At 38.8% G+C, this 18,395-nt stretch overlaps 1 protein-coding gene and 1 long non-coding RNA gene across 2 annotated transcripts; both read right to left on the bottom strand.

Annotated features, from left to right (window-relative positions):
• Nucleotides 1-3,028: 3,028 nt before the first annotated feature.
• On the bottom strand, nt 3,029-3,470 carry LOC133817982 (uncharacterized). The gene is made up of 3 exons (XR_009885757.1): nt 3,438-3,470; nt 3,252-3,356; nt 3,029-3,165 (listed from the first exon to the last, which is right to left on the bottom strand). It is a non-coding gene; the product is annotated as an uncharacterized LOC133817982 (long non-coding RNA).
• Nucleotides 3,471-17,098: 13,628 nt separating this feature from the next.
• LOC133789077 (pathogenesis-related protein 1-like) lies at nt 17,099-17,865 on the bottom strand. Its single transcript, XM_062226802.1, has one exon. The coding sequence runs from the start codon at nt 17,791-17,793 to the stop codon at nt 17,302-17,304; it is 492 nt and encodes a 163-aa protein (XP_062082786.1). The 5' UTR covers nt 17,794-17,865; the 3' UTR covers nt 17,099-17,301.
• Nucleotides 17,866-18,395: the final 530 nt, after the last annotated feature.

Here is an 18,395-nt window from a genome sequence, read left to right as displayed (position 1 = left end):
AATAAGCTAATACAAATAGGAACTCATGGTTATAGGCAACACTTTTCCTATACTACTGATAGTAAGGTCTAAGGTGTTCGCCATTCCATGCTCGCGGTACTAGGCTCCCGTCTAATCTCGCAAGTTTGTACACACCAGGTCGGATGACTGACTCTATCTGGTATGGTCCTTTCTAGTTCGGCCCGAGCACCCCGGCTGCGGGATCTCGAGTTGCCAAGAAAACACGTCTTAACACCAAATCTCCCATTCCGAATTTTCGATCTCGAACCCTCTTGTTGAAATATCTGGTAGTTCGTTGCTGGTAGGCAGCGTTTCTCAGCTGGGCCTCTTCTCTTTTTTCTTCAATCAAGTCTAGGGTCTCCTCGAGCTGAGTATGGTTTGAACTTTGGTCGTAAGTCTGAGTTCGGATTGTTGGGATTTCGACTTCTATGGGCAACATTGCATCGCAGCCGTATGCTAGAGAGAACGGGGTATGTCCTGTCGAGGTCCGAGTCGTTGTCATGTATCCCCAAAGCACTTGTGGCAATTCCTCGGGCCACCGTCCCTTTGCTTCCTCCAACTTTTTCTTCAGAGAACTCTTGAGAGTTTTGTTCACAGCTTCGACCTGGCCATTCGCTTGAGGGTGAGCGACTGATGAATTTTTTTTTATTATACCGTTCTTCTCACAAAAATTGGTGAATAGGTCGCAATCGAACTGAGTTCCATTGTCGAATACGATCTTCCTCGGTACTCCATATCGGCACACGATGCTCTTTACAACGAAATCAAGGGTCTTCTTCGAGGTTATGGTTGCCAATGGTTCAGCCTCTGTCCACTTTGTGAAGTAATCCACGGCGACTACAGCATATTTCACTCCGCCTTTGCCAGTTGGGAGAGAGCCGATGAGGTCGATGCCCCATACCGCGAAAGGCCATGGGGATGTCAACATGGTCAGCTCGGATGGTGGGGCTCGGGGTATCGTGGCGAATCTCTGGCATTTGCTGCATTTCTTCACATAATCGAAAGAATCCATTTTAATGGTTGGCCAAAAATATCCTTGGCGTATTATCTTCTTGGATAGGCTATGCACCCCGGCGTGATCTCCGCAGAACCCTTCATGGATTTCTTTAATGGTTTTCTTAGCTTCGGGAGGGGTTACGCACCTGAGTAACGGCATGGAATATCCCCTTCGGTATAGCCTTCCATCCATAATTGTGTAACGGGGAAGTTGATACGTCAAATTTCGAGCTTGGCTCCGATCTTTTGGAAGAACTCCGTTTTCGAGATAATCAACTATGGGGGTCATCCAGATCGGCTCTGTTTCGATCATACACACTTCTTTCTCTTTTGGCTCGTTAATGCTAGGTGTTGATAGATGTTCTACGGGCACAACATTTAGCTCTTCATTTTCGAAGGACGTGGCGAGTCGAGCTAAGGCATCTGCATTCGAGTTCTGCTCGCGGGGAACTTGTTCGATTGTATAGAATTCGAAACACTCTAACGCGGATTTTGCCTTTTCCAAATAAGATGCCACTCTCGTGCCGCGAGCCTGATATTCCCCCAAGATTTGATTAACCACGAGCTGGGAGTCACTGTAGCAATGTATAGCTTTAGCTTTGAGCTCGTTAGCTATACGAAGTCCCGCGAGTAAAGCCTCGTATTCGGCCTCGTTATTCGATGCTTTAAAGTCAAATCTTAGGGCGGAATGAAATCTGCTTCCCGCAGGGGTAACCAAAATGACCCCTGCCCCTGCTCCATTTTCATTTGACGAGCCGTCGACGTAGAGTTTCCACAACTCATGGGTCGTGGTTATTACCTCGTCGTCGGCTATACCCGTACATTCCACTATATAGTCCGCCAATGCCTGTGTTTTAATGGTCGTTCTCGGGTGGTAGGTGATCTCGAACTGTCCGAGCTCAACAGCCCATTTAAGAAGTCGACCTGAAGCTTCTGGTTTAGATTGGACTTGTCTAAGTGGTTGATTAGTCAGCACATGGATGGGATGTGCCTGAAAGTAGGGGCGGAGCTTCCGAGATGAATGAATTAGACTGAGCGCGAGTTTCTCCATCAATGGATATCTTGACTCTGCCCCCAGTAATCTTTTACTGATGTAGTAAACGGATCTCTGCACCCTCTCTTCTTCTCGGACGAGCACTGCGCTTATTGCGTGTTCGATAGTTGAAAGGTATAGGTACAATATTTCCCCCGTTTCAGGTTTTGACAGGATGGGTGGTTCCACAAGGTGCTTTTTGAGCTCCTGAAAGGCCAGCTCGCATTCCTCCGTCCATTCAAACTTCTTACACTACTACAAAAAAGGCCTTTCTCTGCGGTTTTTTTACTCAATACATTGCGATTTTCGAGAGTATTGAAAAGCGCAGTGTATTCGACCGCAGAGAAAAGTGTTACGCAAACTGCGGAGAAAAGCTACACTTTTCTCTGCGGTTGTAGTAAGCCAACCGCGGAGAAAAGAAAGCTTTCTCTGCGGTTGTAATAAGCAAACCGCGGAGAAAAGAGAGCTTTCTCTGCGGTTTTCTTATTACAACTGCAGAGAAAGCTTTCTTTTCTCCGCGGTTGGCTTACTACAACCGCAAAGAAAAGAGCTTAATAAAAAAAAATAATTCAATTTCGGTTGATAACCCAGCATTTTTAGTTCTAAAAATAATTAATTTTCAATTTTAATTATAAATAATTATTTTCAATAGTATAACTAATTTGTTAAATTGTTATATATACATTTTATATCTAATACAAAATAATTGGCTAGTAATGAATCAAAGTCTTTAATCATTCTAACCATTATAAGTTAGCACTTTAATCTTACATACATACAAAAATTTAGATTTCATAAACAAATGGCATTAATCTAGCTAACCAATCACTTTGTAGTGGTAGTAGATCCTCTTTGACATTGAATTGCTTTTTGTCAAACCACTGCAAAATTGAAAAGTTAATATAGATTAGATAATTAAATATTATATCTAGTTTTTCTTAAGCAAAAAAGAGTTTAAAATATAACATACTTTCTTCTTGATAACTTCTGCTGGATTTTGTGCATTTACAAGATCATAAATGTATCTTAGTACATAATAACCACATTCATGACTTTCAGGTTGTTTTGGACAAGAACCTCTCACCAATTTTGTAAATGTGCCGATGTATTCATTTTCCAAACATTGTGCGTATGCTCTACAAAAATTAAAATTAATTAAATACATATTATGCTCTCAACTTTTAAAAATTAATAATGCATACATTACAATTGAAGAACTTACTTTTCCATAACCTCCGTAATTATTGGTGGAGATTTATGATTTTTTAAAGGGTCCAAAATTATGGTCATCCCCCGCATCATCACGAGCACCAACATCCAATGTCGACTAAAATAATAATAAAATATGATTATTATAAAATTAAAATTCAACCATAGTAGTGATAATGTTTAAGTAGTTCGTTCTTACTCAACAATCCAAGGAATGAAATATAATTGGCCTCATCTATCCATAGTCATCATCCATTTGGCTATAAGATCCACCGTATAGTTTTTACTTTCATCATTGCCAATAGAAAGATGTTCGATGTCAAAAAATTTATATAATTGTCGTGAATTTGGGTGCATGCTTTCCCAAATGCATCTGTAGAGAATCAATCATTCATATTACATTTTCAATTAATAAATTAATATCGTCAAAAAAAAATTGGGCAGAGTTTCCTCTGTTTCTATAGCATATCCAAAATTATTAGAACCTATAAATTCAATTCAGACAAAGCATACAACAAACAACATGCATGTTCTCAACCATAAGCCACCGCAGCACACAAAATTCGCAGAACCTACTTCACTAAGACACACATGTTCTCAACCTTCTGTTATCTCCGCAGCACACAATTTCATCTCAGAACTTACTTCACTACGGATGAATATCTAATATGTTCAAACTCCTCTAATAGTTTGTAATGACATAACAGATTGATACATACCTCATACCAAACAGCATAGCTGAGGATCCAATATTATCCATGGAGGCTGCTTGATAAACGTCTTCCGAAGTGATGAAGATAGCCTCGCGTTCTCCTATAAACTTCGAGTCAACGGGAACTTGTACAAACCCATCTATTCCTTTATTGGAATAATACTCCTTCACTATAAATTTTAGACTCAGATCAATTTTGTCCCATTGGTTATCTGTTAACCAATTTGAAGGTTCTGGTTGAGTTATTTCAGCCGAGATGACTACATGAGATCCAACTGATGATAAATGTGGGCTTGGTGATAGGGCTTTGTGATTAGATGAAGATGGACCCTACATAATAGCATTAAACATATCAGTATAGTGTACCCATTTAAAAATAAAATTTAAATATCTAAGCAAATAATTTTATACCTGACAAGCGACAATTAAATTTTTAGGCCAAGGCAGGAATGTGTCTCGTGTGTCCCCAACATATCGTACGTTACCAAAGGGAATAGGGATCTCAGCTTCGTCTTGTAAGACATCTATAAGCCAAACCCTCGTAACTGAATCATCAAGTACATTTCCATGGACGGTAACTTGGCTACCCATGTTTGGTACAATGAGTACACCCTTAGCCACCACATTGTCACTATTATCAGAACACAAATAAACTTCATAGCTCGGTGGTGGCGGAGACTCATAAATTAATGATATCATCTTCATCAAAAGGATAGTCTTCGGTTTGATGAAAATGATCATCTGCGTTGGGGGCAGGTCGATAGACTTCATTACTTGTATTATCATAATATTGTCCCTCATCAAATTGCCCTTCATCGTAGTATCCACACTCATCGTTTTCCTCATTATATTCTTCATTTTGAGCTAATTCCTCTTCTGTGCTAAATTTATGTCTTTTTAGCTCTTCAATCTCAGCTTTTAGTCGAGCAATCTCCTCTCTAGCAGTCATTGTTTTATGTTTTTTTCCAAACATTTTGGAAACGGTCGCAGTGAACCTTCAAAAAAAATCAATAAAGTCCATCAATAAACCAATCTAAATAATTCTTAAAAGAAAACAACTATTATAAATTATCATACCCGCCAGCTCGAACACGACCTGGGTGTTCTGGTGTCCCTAATGCTTGAGTCAAGATGTCATCTCGACCCTGAGCTGTAATTTCGCCACGAATCAATTTTTCTTTGACGTCCTCCTACTCAAGATATTATTTGGTTAAATTAGTTTATATAAATAAAAACAATATATTGATTCTGAAACCTTAGAAAACTTACTATCTTTTTGGCAATTTGTCGGTCTAGCTCTGTCACAAGAACTTTATTTTTTTCACGCGATTTAAGCCAAACTTGATACCTCTCTGGATTTTGAATATTTCGTTCTTTTTTCTGCATTGTACAAGATAATTATAGTTATATGTTGCGATAATATCAACCATTATTTAAACTATAATATCAAATATACTTACCAAATCTTCTCTTATATTAGCCATTCCTCTACGAGAGGTTCGATTCCTTGACTTCATTAGTAATGCACGTTTTTTTTGTTCTTGATGCACTATTTGAAACTCTGGACTTAGACGACTAGTTACAAATTATAACCATTCTCTCTCGTCAATTATATCGCTATACCTCTTTGGGGGAAATTTGAGTTCTTCCATCATACCCATTTCAGCCAAAGGTTTGATGTACTCGGTAGTGAGTTCACTTTTAAAATCTCTCATTATTTGACCAGCTTTTTTCAAAATCTCACGTTTGAAGGTTTGAGGAATGTTGTGACCACCCTGAGAATATAATTAAGAAAAGTAATTATTAAATTTAGATATCACACATAAATAAATAAATAAATATCATAATGATAATTTCTTACAATAATATCCTCCCATAGACCATCTTTCAAATCTTGTGGGACCTTCCTCCAATCACCTGAGTTGATAGAAATCGTGGCTCGTACTCTAGATCCAAGATATGATATCATGTTTGTATACACATCACCTATTGGTTGTCCCAAATCGTTCCATTGAAGATTTTTCTTGATTCCTTTGGCTTTTTGTTGGGTCATGTAACTCATTCTTGTTTTACCACGACCTTGTTGTTTCTCTTTGTCATCTCTGTTATCCGCCATCTGCATCACACAAATTACAAGTGTTAATACATTATACAAATAAATAATCACAAGTGTTAATGCATTATACAAATAAATAATCACAAGTATTAATGAATTATATAACTTACTAAACATGTTTTCTTCTTTTTCTTATTTTATTTCTGGTCGATTCACAATCGACCCATATTCCTTCTTCGATGTCGGTTCTAAGATAATCACGATCATCACTATCGCTTTCATTATCATGTTCCTGAATATTCTCAACTTGTTCATGTATCGGTTGTCCAACAATGAAACAGTCATGATATAAATCAAAATTTTCATCGTACTCTTCTTTTTCCGAGAACTTCCGCTCGGGAACTGATAAAACAACGGACCATTTATCATTAACTGGATCAAGAATGTAAAACACTTGTTTCGCTTGGGAAGCCATGATAAAAGGATCGTTCTTGCTTCCCTTCTTGCTTAAATCAACCAGAGTGAATCCAAGTTCGTCAGTTTTAACTCCAGTATTGTTGTCTACCCAAGAACATTTAAGAAGAGGAATACGAAATAATGAATAATCTAGCTCCCATATTTCTTCAACAACCCCGTAGTATGCCATTGTGCCTGAAATTGGGTTATTATCTTTTGCACTGGCAAAATGCATAGCTTCTGCGACTACACTTACTCCACTATTTTGAACCAGCCGAGCATCATCTCTTGACTTAGTATGAAATCGTTTCCCTTCAACAATGTAAGCTTGATGCTTTATTACATCAATGCTTGCTTCAAGAGATATGCGCTTCAACTCAGTCGACAGCCCATGATTTTTTTCTCCCAACTTCGTCAAAATTGTATTCTTCAGCCACTGGCAAAACATTTTATTATGCTCATCTATAACCCATATTTGTTTATTTTTAATCTTGTTTGGAATCATCGACCGTAATAACTCTATGTGATCACTGAAACATAAAAGAAATAACAAAAAGTTTAACACAACAAAAAGAAAATCACTACTCTAATATATATGATTGAAATATATTTTCTACTTACATTATATATGATTGAATCTCAGGATTATTTTGCAACACAACTAATTGAGCTTGATCTAATTCTGCCCTAGACACGGTGGTCACTGTTCCATTCCCTCGTAGTCCTTTATCAACTCCATCTGAGTTATTTCGTGGTTTGCTGATTCCGATTGCTTCAACCCCACTCATGTATTCTGAGCAAAATTCTACTGCCTCTTCCGATATATAACATTCAACCATACTAGCTTCAGGACGATAATGATTACGCACATAACTTTTCAACACCTTCATACTTCTTTCAAATGGATACATCCATCTTGCCCAAACTGGTCCACACAACTTGGCTTCCCTTACTAGATGAACCATTAAATGAATCATAATGTCAAAGAAGGATGGTGGAAAAAACATTTCAAGGTTGCATATAGTTTCCACTATCTTATAATGCAATGCATCCAATTTTTTCATTTCTAATTCTTTTCCGCATAAATGATTGAAGAATATGCAAACATTCGTTAAACAATCTCGAACTTTTTTCGGTAATACTGACCGAATAGCAATCAGAAGTAATTGTTGCATCAACATATGACAGTCATGTGATTTCATACCCATCAGCCTCAAATCTCCCATGGATACTAAGTTTCGAATGTTGGATGAATAGCTATCAGGCACTTTCATCTTTGCAAATGATTTACATACAACTTTTTTCTCTTCTCTGGACAACGTGAAACAAGCAGGAGGTAAATATGTGCGTTTACCTTTCTGTTCAGGTGCTAAATCAGTTCGTATACCCATTTCAACAAGATCTAAACGACTAGTTAAACCATCCTTAGTTTTACCGGGAATATCAAGTAATGTACCTATAATACTTTCGCACACATTTTTTTCTATATGCATGACATCCAAACAATGTCGAACACGTAAATCTTTCCAGTAAGGGAGACGAAAAAAATTGATTTCCTTTGGAAACATCCACTTACTTTCTTATTTTTCTGCATTTTTCCATACTTGAAATCAATTTTCTCTACTTCTTTAAGAATTTGTTGCCCCGAAAGTGGCAAAGGAGCAACACCTTGTTCTTTATCACCATCAAATGCTTTTTTTTTGTCCCTATAATGATGATTTAGGGGAAAATATCGTCTATGACCCATATAACAAATTTTGTGCCCATTAGACAGACGAATAGCCTTTGTGTTAGTGCAACATATTGGACATCCCTGGTAACCTTTTGTGCTTAACCCTGATAGATTGCCATAATCTGGGAATTCATTAATAGTCCACAACAAAACAGATTTTAAGTTAAAGACTTCTTTCTTAAAACCGTCATATGCCTCAACACCATTTTCATACAAATCTTTCAAATCATCAATTAATGGTGCCAAATAAACATCTATATCGTGTCCCGGTTGTTTTGGGCCTGAAATCATTAACGTGAGCATCAAAAACTTTCTTCTCATCACTAACCACGGAGGAAGATTGTACATAACAAGGAAGACAGGCCACAAACTATGCCTACTACTTAGAGATTTATGTGGATTTACACCATCGACAGCTAGACCTAGACGAAGATGTCTTGGTTCAGTTTTAAATTATGGATTTAAGTTATTAACTTTTTTCCAAGCCTGCGAATCAGCAGGATGTCAAAGTTTACCATCTTTCACTCGCCTAGTCTCATGCCATATTAAGTTTTCAGAGTGTTCTGCACTTCGATATAATCGCTTAAGCCACGGAATCAAAGGCAAGTACCACATCACTTTTTGAGGAATAAGTTTCCTGATCTCCTTACTCTTGTTAGGTTTGTAGCGGGGTGAATCACATTCTGGGCATGTGTCCATGTCGGCATACTCTTTACGATATAACACACAATCATTCGGACATGCATGGATCTTCTCATACTTCAAGCCTATGCAATTTAAAGTTTTCTTCACTTCATACGTAGACTCAGGGAAGCAATTATCTGACGGCAAAATCTCTTTAAAAGCAGCTAAAAATTGACTAAAACATTTATCACTAACTCCATTTTCTGCTTTTATGTTGTAAAATTTTACCATCGTTGGTAATCTTTGTTTTAGACAGCCATTGAATAATGGTTTATCTGCATCTCTAACCAATTTATCAAATTTTGAAGGATCATCAACAAACTCTTCTTGTGCTTCATCGAGCAATTCCATAGGATGATCGTCAAAATCACTATAACCCAAATCATCAACCCCTCGCCTCCCGAATGGATATGAATTATTATTTTTCAATGATTCCCCATGCCAATACCATGTACGATAACTTGTATCAAATCCCCGACAAAATACATGATTTTTTATCATGGTAATATTTCCTTTTGTTCCATTACCACAATCTATACATGGACAATGAATTCTTTCCGGATCACTACAATTTGTTTGGCAAAATTCTAAAAATTGGTTGAATCCGTCTTGAAATTGTTGTGTTTCTCTATTCTCAAGAATCCATGACTTATCCATAATGATAATATCTACCTAATTCCTAAGTTGATAATGAAAAGAAAATTAGTATAGTAATACTCTAAAATTATGTTCAATTATTAAATTATAAAATGAAATGGACAGAGTTTCATTTATTTCTATAACATATCCAAAATTCATATGTATTTAAAATTTCAACAAAAACAAAAACATTATTATTATATATAGTAACTTATAAAACATGTTCAACTAATATTATAAAAAAAAAAATTGGGCAGAGTTTCCTCTATATTTATAGCATATCCCAAGTTATCTACCTATAAATTCACATCAAACAAAACATATAACAAACAACATGCATGTTCTCAACCATAAGTCACCGCAGCACACAAAAAATTCACAGATCCTACTTCACTAAGGCACACATGTTCTCAACCTTCTGTTATCTCCGCAGCACACAATTTTATCTCAGAACCTACTTCACTATGGATGAATATCTAATATATTCAAACTCCTCTAACAATAGTTTGTAAATATAAAAAATAAAAATAAAAAATTAAGTAGTAATTACTACTTACCTTAAAAATTAATATTCGCCAATTTCAACCTCGAACAAATATTTCAACCTTGAGTGGGAGCTCACACTCAAACAAATATTTCCTACAATAAAAAGTTAAACATTAGTAAATACATGGTAATTGAATTTATCCTAAAATAATATAATTAACAAAAATATACTTTAAAAAAATCATTACCTAAATAATATACAAAATTATGCAATCACTAATTAATTTTTAATATAAAAAATTATGTAAACAACATTATTCTAAATAAAATAATACAAAAATACCCTAAACTGAAATATACATTAAATAAATTAAGTTTTAGTGATCAATACACGTTTTAAACAATGAAAATGTCCTCCAATCCTATATAAAATTTCAAAAATATTACAAAAAATAACCATATGAACATACATAGAAACCACCATTAAACCCACACAATATTTCTTCATTTTTACCCTAAAACTTCAAAATAACTCAAGATTTACTATATATACATGATTTCAAGCTTTAATATGCAAGAAAATGGAAAAAAAATAAAAAGAAATAGACAATGTGGGGCTTACTGTGGGTAGGGACGGCGTGGTGGGAGAGAGCTTCGGCCGTGTTCAACAAAGAAGAAGATGAGAAATATGAGTGGGAAAAATAGTTTTTGGGCCTTAGTGGGTGGAGACCACCTTTCTCCGCGATTTTATACCCAAAACCGCAGAGAAAAGTGGACTTTTCACTACGGTTTTGGGTATAAAACCGCAGAGGTAGGTGCCACACTTTTCTCTGCGGTTTTAGCCCCCAAACCGCGGAGAAAATTGTCCCATTCAAACCTTTCACTGCGTTTTTTTAAAAAAACCGCAATAAAATAGGGCGCGGACATTAAATATACTTTTTTTGACTATTTCAAACCTTTTCACTGCGCTTTTTATTTATTGTTTAAAAAAAACCGCAGAGAAAGCCTATATTTGTAGTAGTGTTACCTCCTCTCAATAAGTTGAAAAATGGAAGACCATGATCTGTAGATTTCGAGATGAATCTGCTTAGGGCCGCCTTCCTGCCAGTCAGACTTTGGACATCCTTATGCCTTCGAGGTGAGGGCATATCAATTAGGGCCTTGATCTTGTCGGGGTTAGCCTCGATTCCACGAGAGTTTACAATAAAGCCCAGAAACTTTTCTGAAGATACCCCAAAAGTGCACTTCTGAGGATTTAGCTTCATGTTATACTTCTTGAGCACGCCGAAGCACTCTTCGAGGTCATCAACATGGTTTTTGTTAAGTTGAGACTTGACAAGCATGTCATCAACATAAACCTCCATGTTGTTCCCTATTTTCTCTGAAAACATCATGTTTACGAGCCGCTGGTATGTGGCTCCAGCATTCTTGAGCCCGAATGGCATGACATTGTAGCAGTATAGCCCTTTATCCGTGATGATGCTCGTATGTTCTTGGTCGGGGGCATGCATGGGAATTTGGTTATATCCAGAATAGGCATCCATGAACGACATCAGGCCGTGCCCTGCCGTGGAATCCACGAGCTGGTCAATCCTTGGTAACGGAAAACAATCTTTTGGGCAAGCTTTGTTGAGATCTGAGTAGTCAATACAGGTTCTTCACGTCCCATTGGGCTTTGGGACCAACACCGGATTGGCTACCCAGTCAGGGTAAAAGGCGTCCCTAATGAAATGGTTTGCCTTTAACTTGTCAACCTCCTCCTTCAGTGCTTTCTTCCTGTTTTCGTCCAGCTGCCTTTGCTTTTGTTGCTTTGGGGGAAAACTTTTGTCTATGTTTAAAGCATGGCTTGCTACATTCGGGCTTATCCCCACCATGTCGGAATGTGACCATGCGAAGACATCCTGGTTTTTCTTCAGAAAACAAATTAATTGCTATTTTGTCTCATCTGGGAGGTGTTTCCCGACCTTCACCTTTCTCAAGGGTTCAGCTTCCTCGAGCTGAATTTCTTCGAGCTCCTCTAGAGGTTCGAGGTCAACTTTCTCCTCAATCCTCGGGTCAATCTCCTCGTTAATTTCTAAGACCGTTCCACCTTTATTTTGTATGATAACGAATGCTTGAGCGCTCGTTTGCTTCTTTCTCAAAGAGATGCTATAACACTCTCTCCCTGCCAATTGGTCCCCTTTTAATGTCCCGACTCCGCTAGGAGTCGAGAACTTAAGGGCCAGATGCCTTACTGATGAAACTGCCCCCAGCCCGACCAGGGCGGGTCTCCCGAGCAGCACATTGTAGGCAGATGGCAAGTCTACCACCACGAACTCCATTATCTTGGTCACCGAGACTGGATAGTCTCCCAAGGTCACGGGGAGCTCAATGGATCCCATGCAGGCAGTTCCTTCTCCTGAAAATCCGTACAAAGTAGTTGCACATGCCTTCAGGTCACGAAGGGAGAGTCCCATTTTCTCGAGGGTCGCTTTGTAAAGGATGTTGACTGAGCTCCCATTATCTATGAGAACTCGGTGGACTCTTTTGTTGGCGAGCTGAAGAGTAATAACCAGCGGATCATGATGTGGGAACTGAACATGGGAGGTGTCCTCCTCAGTGAAGGTTATGGGTTGTGATTCAATCCTCTGGCTTTTAGGTGCCCTAGGTTCGGGTTCATAAGGAGACCCGTCCCCTGTCTTAAGCTCGTTAACATATCTCTTTTGGGCATTCCTGCCTCCTCCTGCGAGATGAGGCCCTCCCGAGATGGTTATTACGTCCTCTCCATCTATCGGGGGGGGCCTGTCCTCTTCCCGAGATCGGGAGTTATTATTTTGTGTCGTCGGAGGCGCGGCTACTCTCTCGCTTGCGGCCGTCTGACCAGTATTCTGGTTTTTGACATACTGCCGGAAGTAACCTCTCGAGATCAACCCTTCGATCTCGTCCTTCAGTTGTCGACATTCATCAGTTGTGTGCCCGGTGTCTCTGTCGATCCGGCAATACTTACTGGAATCCCTCTTGGATTTTTGATTTCTCATTGGGTCCGGACGCCTGAAGGGGACCTGGTTTTCATTAGCCAGGTATATGTTCTCCCGAGACTTGTTGAGCTTGGTGTGCACTTTATACACGGAGAAATACCTCTCTCCTTTCTTTTTCTTTCCTCCCTCAGCCTCGGGATTACTTCCTTCGTTCTTTTTCCTCTTGGATGGGTTCTCCGAGGCAGGCTTTGATGCCGCTGGGTCCGCCGAGGTTGAGGCAGAATTGATGTTTATCGTTGTAGTTTCGGACTGGGAGGTCGCTTTGAGCGTCGACCTCGCTTCCTCTACATTGACAAACCTCTGCACTCATCTGTTAAACTCGGTTATCGACCTTACCGATTTCCCTTGCATGTCTTCCCAAAGGGCACTTCCCGGTAATACACCAGCTCGGATAGCCATGAGGTGTCCACTGTCATCCACATCCCGAGATCGGGCTACTTTCAGATTGAATCTTGTTAAGTAACTCTTCAATGTTTCACCTGGTTGCTGCCGGACGTTAGTTAAGGTGGATGCTTCTGATCTGACCCCTACCATTGCTCTGAACTGCTTCTTAAAGTCTTTGGACAACTGCTCCCATGAGGTTATTGAGTATCTCTTATACTTTTCGAACCAACTTTTGGTAGGTCCTGCAAATGATGTTGGAAACAACATGCACCTGAGCTCGTAACCCACGTTACTGGCTCTCATGATAGTGTTGAACGTGCTCAGGTGACTACACGGGTCAGTCTTTCCTTCAAACGTAGGGACGTGAGGAATCCGAAACCCTTGAGGAAATTGAGTGTCAGAAATATGGGGAGCAAACGGCTCGAGCTCCTCATCAGAGTCCTCATATCGACCATTTCCTCGTTCATTCTTTAAAAGCCTAAAAGCTCTTTCGAGCTGATCGATTCTTTCTTGGACTGGGTCAGTAGGAGGTACTATTTGGAATTGACTGTCATTGATCGTGATTCCAGGCTCGCGTCTCTACGAGGGATCTCTACGCCTATTCAAGCGATCCCTCAGGTCCGGATTTGTTTGATCTCCATTCCCCCGACTCTGATTCAGATGATTGCGCAGGTCGGGACGATTATTGCGACTTCCAGTATTCTTACGACCCCGGTCATGCTTACTGACTGACCTGGTATCTCCAGAATCTTCACTAGTAAAACTCATTGCGCAGTTATTTCGAGATGGATTCTTTCCATGTCGCCTCGTCTCCGCGGTGCGAGACCGAGACGTCTGACTTTTCTCAGATGGAGCACCTCTCCGCTCCTGGAAAGTCTCACTGTTCCCTTGTCCATTCCCTGCACGCCCTTCATCCTGATCTCGAACAGGTTGAGCGTTTCTGCGGGGCGGCAAAGGATATCTTATGGGTGACGGAGGGAACCGTATAGGCGACGGTGGCTGCCACCCTTGTCGCGGCCTAGATGGTCCAGAATTTGCCCGAGATGGGTCAGTCGCGTTCAGTGCGCTCCCAGGTACCTGAGTCCGAGCCTCTGCAGGGGTTCAGTTATTCTCAGTTCCCGCAGGCACTTCCACAGGCGGGTTAGGCGGGACCCGAGCTCGGGTACTCCTCTGGGGCCTAGGAGGAGCAGATGGCTCTGCTGGCGCCGAAGGTTGAGTCGGCCTTCTTGTGGCAGCATCCTTTCGCGGATGCCCACGGGGCCTCCGGGGAGGAACATGCACGTCCCTTGGGGGAGGGACTTGGTTTTCGCGCAGAGGCGGGGGCTGAGCCGCCTGCGCCTCTGCGGCTATCCTAGTCAACTCCTCATTCCGTTTGTTGGCCTCTGCCAACAGCTATTTCAACTGCTGGTTTTCCAGTTCTACAATAGTAACGTAACGCTCAGGATTGTAGTACATATCCTCATCCCTTGGTGGAGGCGGTGGTCCCTGGGAATCAGAAGACCCACTCCTCTCCTCAACGTCCGGGTTCTCCATTGGTTGTTTTCCAGGACGTCTTGGGTAATTTTCTTCAGGGGTGTTCTGATTGTTTGTGGCCATGATTTTCTCAGGGATGAATGCTTAAGGCTCTCAATGAAAGCACCAAACTGTTGACGCCGTTTTTCGTCAAACAGTGAAAGAAGAGCACGTAAACAATAACTGAAAATGACCAATTGAATAAAACAATGTAAACACACGATTTTTACGTGGTTCAGCAGTTAAATCTGCCTAGTCCACAAGTCTTTGTTATTAAACTCAAGATTATCTCTAGGAATTCTTCAAGAATGAATTCTCCAGAGTTTTCTCTCAAGGATCAGAATTTTTGTCCTTTACAACGGTGCATGGCCTCTCTATTTATAGAGAAGGCTAAAGAATACTATCCCACATATTTTGGGTAGTTACTCTTTTTGTATAAATAAAATTAATGGCTTTAAATGCCTATAATCAGATATAAAAGGAAACGTCACCTGAAGACCAGGGGACGTATAACTGACCAAATAATATCCCATGATTCTAGGGGATTTACAATAATAAATGAGGATTACATCTCATATTTATAACACTTGTAGATATTCAAGGTGGTTATCACGTATCTCTAAGGCTTTAGCCTCCCAGGTTTCCCGTCACCTCTCGAGCTGGAGACATCTTCTGAGGTCACATGGCTTTCGAGATCGTATGTGCGTCGAGCTCGAGACCCCTGACCCGAGGTCATCCCTGGAGATGAATGCTTCCCCGGAGCTATCTTTCGAGATCATGAATACTTCGAGGTCACCATACTCGAGGTTGTCTATGTCCTGCAGGCTCGACATGCAACCCTGGAGCATGTTTCCAACCTTTTGAGTCTACTTACTTGCGAATTCCAACTTTCGAGGTCACATTTTGCATAGCTCGAAATCTGGGTGTAACATACACTATAAACTAAAAATAGTTCTTGCATGTATACTACTGTCTACTCTTTGACTTTTTCTATTCTTATTTTATTTCTATTTAATGTGTAGAGATTATTGATATAAATATTAATATATACTACAAAACTATAATTCATTCTATTATATATAGATTTTTTTTAAAATAGTTAACTAATTTTTATTAAAATTATAGACAAAATTTACAACTTTAAAAATAAAAAAATATACATTTCACGTTGCTTCTACCTAGTAAATATATATAACCAGTGGATGACACAACTTTTAATTGTCATGCATTTGGGATTTGCAAGTTATTTTTATATATATTTTTATTAAAGAAAACGAATGCTTCCTTTAATTAAAATGGAGGCGGAAGCAAGACACTTATGTGCAGAAGTTATTTAATAATAAAGTGCTCGTGCATGAATAGGTATAAGGGTATTCATAGGTCGATTTTGTCTGCTTATAACATATTTTAATCAAATCAATGTAAAAGATGGGTTACAAAAATCTAACTTTAACCCGTCCAATTAAGAAAATAAAAGTTTAACTTATCCATTGTTTTAGGCGGTTTGGTCAGGCTAACCGGCCCAAACCAATTTTAAGTAATTTTTGTTAAAAAGAATGTTTAAATAAATTAGATTCAACAAAAGTATTATTCTAAATTGAAACTTTAAAACTTATTCTAAATTCATTGTTAAAATTTTTAAAATAATATTTAATGTTTACATATAATATATGTAATAATATACTTAATATAAGTATGTATAAAAGGAAAAAAAATACTTAATCGAATTATTCAGGTTATTTGAGCGGATTGATATAATTCTCAAACCGCCCAATATAATAATTGGGCAGTTTGAATTTTTGTCGGGTTATTCAGATTGCCTTTTTTGTTGATTTTTTCAGTTTGGTTTGGGCAGTTTATTCGAGTTGGGCGGTTTGCAAAAATTTTTGCACAACCCTTGTTATAGGAGAAGCCGAGGAAGCTTATTTACTTAAACGCTTATCTAGACCAATCAAATTAAGTCCTTATCCTTCATATTATTTATTTAGCATGTATACAACCCATATTATAATGGGGGATGATGATGGCCATAAAGTGTTGATTTCCATAAGAGGATCTTTCCAGTTATGGAAGGTACTGTTTGAAGCATTTTTTACTCATCAACATCAACAGGACGAGTGCTAAAGGTTAATTAAAGAAATAAGAAGATCAAACCTTGACTGAATATATTAAATCACATCTCTTTGCTGGTAACAAATTTATTTATTTCGTTGATAATATATATAAAGCCTATTTTATCAATATAAGATATTGATATTTAGGCACAAACCATACATGTATCTTTCTGCTGGCATCAATATGATCGACCACAGGTACGTATTAATTACTATATAAAAGGTTTTTTTATGCCTGTTATTACTGCGATAATATATTTTTGGCTTTAATTTAGTAAGGGCGCTGGCCAACAAAGTTGCCTGGGGGATCATAGTTGCAAGTGATGAAGGTACCCTTATTGTTGTTGCACCGCACCTTAGCACACCCCAAACGAACCGAGTTCCGCCACACCACCTGAGTGTAGTGCCCGCAAACCTTGCCAGCAGCGCAGGTGTTCGAGTTGTAATCGTAGTCGGCCTTCTCATTCACCCACATTTTCACGGCATCAACGCCAGAAAGGTCTGCGCTGCCCCACGCAATGTTCTCGCCATAAGGCCCTCCGGAGTGCACCAGATTGCAGTCACCTATGCGTTGGTTGGCATACTGCTGCGCGTACGACGCCACCCTGTCATCCCAACTCAGTGGCCCGACGCCAACCATCGCGCGAGCCGAGTTATGGGCGTTGAGGAAGTCTTGTTGACTGTCTTGGGCAATGGCAAACCCTACTATACATGTCATGAATAGTAGTGCTTGCGAAATCCTGACCAGTGATCTTGACTCCATTTTTGGATAGCTAGCTATTGGAAGATTTTGTGCTTTTCTATTATACGTAGTCTATATGAGTGAATGACAAGGGTATTGATCTTTAGAGGTATTTATAGTGATGGAAGTGTGGGACTCCTATTTTAATACGCAATCTCTTTACAGTAAAACCATATAAGTTTGGTCACATTAGTGGAAAATACCAATTAATAATATCTTCTCCGACTATTCTGTGGAATAGATGGTCTTATAAATTTTTTATTTCTAGATATATATGTAGAACTTTGAATGATTCATTTTTTTTATTTTGTTTTTTGGCAATATTAATCCAAACAGTTTTGTATTGGATAATTTATCAAAATATTTATAAGTTTTCATTTTCAATTATAATATATTACTACAATATTTATATTTTCTTAATATGATGAGTATTATTTGAACACAAAATTTAAACTGACATTAAATTTTATGTTGTGTTCAGCTTATATTAATAAGGATATTAGTTTTGAAATAAAAATAGATTTACATTTTTCAACTACGCAGATGGGTTATTCTCAGCCTTATTTAGATTGTTAAGGTGCTGCTTGGTAACACTTAAAAAAATAATTTTTTATTTAATTAAT

The sequence above is a fragment of the Humulus lupulus genome, chromosome 1, assembly GCF_963169125.1.
Source record: "Humulus lupulus chromosome 1, drHumLupu1.1, whole genome shotgun sequence".
Lineage (NCBI taxonomy): Eukaryota > Viridiplantae > Streptophyta > Magnoliopsida > Rosales > Cannabaceae > Humulus > Humulus lupulus.
The sequence above is the reverse complement of the archived record's forward strand: the minus strand, read 5'-3'. Positions and strand labels throughout refer to the sequence as shown.

Bases quoted from the DNA above. Each gene is read 5' to 3' on its own strand.
- LOC133789077 (XM_062226802.1), bottom strand. From the start codon at position 17,793: ATGGAGTCAAGATCACTGGTCAGGATTTCGCAAGCACTACTATTCATG.